This window comes from Trachymyrmex cornetzi, unplaced genomic scaffold (assembly GCF_001594075.2).
Source record: "Trachymyrmex cornetzi isolate Tcor2-1 unplaced genomic scaffold, Tcor1.1 scaffold485, whole genome shotgun sequence".
NCBI classification, from domain to species: domain Eukaryota; kingdom Metazoa; phylum Arthropoda; class Insecta; order Hymenoptera; family Formicidae; genus Trachymyrmex; species Trachymyrmex cornetzi.
The window spans coordinates 58,315-62,932 of record NW_017299674.1 but is presented as its reverse complement, the minus strand read 5'-3'; the positions used below and the strand labels follow the sequence as shown (position 1 = coordinate 62,932).

The 4,618-nt window shown below is 41.9% G+C and overlaps 1 protein-coding gene across 1 annotated transcript in view; it reads right to left on the bottom strand.

Moving 5' to 3' along the window:
• LOC108765351 (acetylcholine receptor subunit alpha-like) overlaps positions 1–1,351 on the bottom strand; it is a 67,088-nt gene extending 65,737 nt beyond the window's left edge. The window contains exons 1-2 of the mRNA XM_018514027.1: positions 1,284–1,351; positions 1,054–1,235 (exon numbers count right to left, since the gene is read on the bottom strand). Coding sequence (XP_018369529.1) covers positions 1,054–1,235; positions 1,284–1,351 — 250 coding nt within the window. The remainder of the gene's footprint in view (positions 1–1,053; positions 1,236–1,283) is intronic.
• Between the last annotated feature and the right edge of the window lie 3,267 nt (positions 1,352–4,618).

The window sequence follows — 4,618 nt, the reverse complement described above, 5'->3', positions numbered from 1 at the left end:
CAGATGGTCAATTGTTTCTATTTTTTTTGTATTATTATTAAATGAAATTTAGAATAGTCTGTAATTTTTTCAAGTAGTTCTTAACATATTGCATTTGTCTTACAACTTCCTTAATACACTACGCAAAAAAATTAGGGGAACACTTTAAAACCTGCAAATTTGGTCGACATTGAGAAAGTAATATTTCGGCTTCCAGGAATCGTAGAATATTGTTCATTAGCGCGTTTTAAAGAGTAAAGCCTCTACTTTAAAATGGCTTAAGTGAAATTTTGCATCCCATTAAACTGTTTTTTTCGTGAAAACCACAAGCAGAGAGTGTTAGAGTCTTAAAAATGTTATGACATTGCAGCCTTCCACGGGGAAAGCAAGGACGAAACGAAAAATGTTACAACATCAGTTTTGAAACCAAAAATATTCCCTTTAAAATGGCATAAAGAAAATTGTTCTAGCTCGCCTAGGAGCTGAGTTATCAGGTTCCAAAGTAGACCCTATTTTTTGCGAAATTTTGATTAAGTACCGCCGGCATCGCGTTATCAGATGTGCACCATGAGGAGGTTGTTCAGTCGGAGCACATCATGGGGTGTGTGTGTGTGTGTGTGTGTGTCACAGCAGAGATAAGGACCACACGGTTCGTCACTCTCGTGGTATTTAATGACTCCAAATCCTCTCTGCCGTGTGTGTGTGAGTGTGAGAGAGAGAGAGAGAGAGAGAGAGAGAGAGTGTGTGTGTGTGTGTGTGTGTGTGTGTCACAGCAGAGGTGAGGACCCCACGGTTCGTCACTCCCGTGGTATTTAATGACTCCAAACCCTCTCTGCTGTAAGTGTGTGTGTGTGTGTGTGCGTGCGTGCGTGCGTGCGTGCGTGCGTGCGTGCGTGTGTGTGTGTGTGTGTGCGTGTGTGTGTGTGTGTGTGTGTGGGTAGGTGGTTATGAAATGTGGACGGGTGGTTATAAAATGTGGATGGGTGAATATATGTATGAGCGCGCACCACTCAATATGAGGTATTCCCGCCCCTTCAGCGAATCATCTCAGAAGTTTATTCCTCATATTGATACATCTAGTGATTTCGTTTTGAGGAATTTTCTGCCAAATCTCTTGGAGAATTTTTTCGAGTTCTGCGAGCGTCGTTGGCTGCCTTGGATAATCTCTCAACCGACTACCCATCAAGTCCCAGACGTGTTCAACAGGATTCAGGTCTGGGCTTACTGCTGGATGATTGAACCGTGATATCGTGATCCTGTAGAAATTGTCTTGTCAGCGCAGTGTTATGAGGACGAACATTAACCTGCATAAGAATGAAATAGTCTCCAATTCTTTGCCGGAAGGATAGAACTTCTGGCCGAAGAATCTCATCAATGTATCGGACTGTTGTCTACGACCTTGGCCCCTTCTTCATATCCCGACCAATTATTTAAATTTTTTCCGTTTTAGCTTACATCTTTAATACGAGAAATTGTACATCTTACACAAAAATGAGACATCTTAACGAAAATGAAGTGGCACAGGTAATCGCTTTGTTGGAAGATAGTAGATCTCAGCGATACGTAGCTAACAGATTTAATGTAAGTCGATCTGTTGTAGCTCGTGCTTGGACACGTTATCACGATACTGGGCTTTACCAACGAAATAGAGGTCAAGGTCGTAGACGTATGATATCCGCTCGAGAAGACCGTAATATTGTTAATATGGCTGTAAGAGGACGTACAGTAAGTGCTCGTTACATTGGAGCCCAGTTGTTTCAGGATCGGCCTATAAGCAATCAGACAATCCGGAATCGCTTGCGAGAAACTGACCTGAGGTCACGAAGCCAAGCCCGTGTGCCGAAATTGATGGCTGCTCATCAGCAAGCTCGAATGGAATATGCAAGGACTCATATCGACTGGATTCAGAGATAGTGGAGATAATGGAGGCAAGTTCTTTTCGCGGACGAATCTCGATTTTGTCTTTTTACTAATGATAGACGAGTTCGTGTCTGGCGTCGACGTAATGAAAGATTCGATCGTGCCTATGTCACAACAGTTCGAGCGTTTAATGGCGGCTCAATTATGGTTTAGGCAGGAATCACAATGACTGAACGTACAAACTTAGTGATAATTCCTCCCGGGTTTGACAGCAGCCCAGATACATCGATGAGATTCTTCGGCCAGAAGTTCTACCCTTCCGACAAAGAATTGGAGACTATTTCATTCTTATGCAGGTTAATGCTTGTCCTCATAACACTGCGCTGACAAAACAGTTTCTACAGGATCACGATATCACGGTTCAATCATCCAGCAGTAAGCCCAGACCAGAATCCTGTTGAACACGTCTGGGACTTGATGGATAGTCGGTTGAGAGATTATCCAAGGCAGCCAACGACGCTCGCAGAACTCGAAAGAATTCTCCAAGAGATTTTGCAGAAAATTCCTCAAAACGAAATCACTAGATGTATCAATATGAGGAATAGACTTCTTGAGGTGATTCACCGAAGGGGCGGGAATACCTCATAATGAGTAGTGCGCGCACATACACCTATTCATCCATCCACATTTCATAACCACCCGTCCACCTACCCACCCGTCCACCTACCCACCCGCCCACACACATACGCGCGCGCGCGCGCACATGCACACGCACACCCCATGATGTGCAAACTCCGACCGAGCAACCTCCTCGTAGTGCACATCGAATAACGCGAATGCCGGCGGTACTTAATCAAAATCTCGTAAAAAATAGGGTCTACTTTGGAACCTGATAACTCAGCTCCTAAGGCGAGCTAGAACAATTTTCTTTATGACATTTTCTTTATGCCAAAGGGAATGTTTTTGGCTTCAAAACTGATGTGGTAACATTTTTCGTTTCGTCCTTGCTTTCTCCGTGGAAGGCTGTAATGTCATAACATTTTCAAGACTCTAACACTCTCTGCTTGTGGTTTTCACGAAAAAAACAGTTTAATGGGACGAAAAATTTCACTTAAGCCATTTTAAAGTAGAGGCTTTACTCTTTAAAACCCGCTAAGGAACAATATTCTGCGATTCCTGGAAGACGAGATATTACTTTCTCAATATCGATCAAATTTGCAGGTTTTAAAGTGCTCCCCTAATTTTTTTTGCGTAGTGTATTTACCGTTAATTTTAATAGTGTTACAATGTATCCTAGAGTTACGGTACTTTTAACCCCAAACCGATGTTGTCAAAATTTATATAAATATATTTGAAACCACTTTAAAATATCAAAAAAAAACATGCACATAGCTTGAGGAAACGTATTTCAGAATTATTAAAATGAAAATATGATATTGTTACGTCCGGGAGGACTCCACGATTTCCTCGTTTCGAGATCACTTAATAGGGTGATTGTTGCGACAGGATGCGAGAAAAAAATGCGAGAGTTAACGGTCACCGATCGACGAGCGTGACAATATGTAGAAAATGTGTCGTTGAAAGCCTTCCCAACGATTTTGGAAAGATAACAAAAACATAGATACCCAGGATCACCCGATCCGTGATAATAAAATTTATGACAGATTACAAACCATGTCGAGAATGTTCGTTTTAAACTCGTTCAGTTTCAATAAGTAATATCTAAAAACGGATCGGGAATCCTGGAGTAAATAGAAAGTCGCATTCCCAAACGCATGTAACGTGTTGAATGGCGTTTTTTCGTTAACAACAGGAAGTAGTAGAATAGAAATAGTTTAACAAGAATAAATTTTAATTTTTTGCCGACGATCATAAAATTCTGAAGAAATATTGTCTAGACGAGAAGATGCACGTTCAAGTACCTAATAAAAGAGAAATCGGAAATAAGAAAAAAGGGAGAATGCGAGTTTTCAAATTGTCGTGGTCGGGTCGTTCGGAAGGAACGATGAGTAAAATACCCCTTCTCTTCAGAGAGAATACCAAAAACTAAACTCGCCAATAGGTGACCGTGGATCTGAAAATCTAGAGAAGGTGATGACGTATCACCAATAAGTTCTTAGGGGATTGAAACTTGCAGTGCGGGCGGAGCAAATTTTGAAAGTAGTTCACCAGTAGGAATATGAAACACAAATTTCCTACAAAAGCAGAAAAATCCCTCCAACTCGAATCCTCGATTTTTCCCACTCAATATGTTTCATCAGAGAACCACCCTCTGAAACTCTCTATATAAACCGTGACACCGCGAGACTCGCTCTTTTTATTTTTTGATTTTACTCTGTGTCCGGTCCTAAACCAGTCCGTCATTCTTTCGCAAGTCCAGCAGTTATTTCGCTCAATTAAGATATATATATATATATATATAGAGTCTGTTCAGTGTATAATAGGAGATCTCGCCTAATACATCAAGAATGAGTTTGTCTGCGAGCTACTCCAAGTCCAGGACACTAAAGCCTACCGCAACAGTAAGTCTTTTCTTCCATATTCTTCTATTTAGTCGCGAATCTGTAATAACATAATTCACAACCTAGTGCCACGAAGGGGGAACAATCGCCCGTTTAGAGGTTGGCTCAGAAGTCGGGCCTAAAGGGAAGCGCGAAGGTTGTTGGATGAAGCAGAATTCCAACGCTCCGCGAATTCAAGAAATAACGAGAATCGTTCAACAACACCACCACCGGCACCGCCGGCACCAGCGGAATCACCGCAGCCACCAATTCGGCCG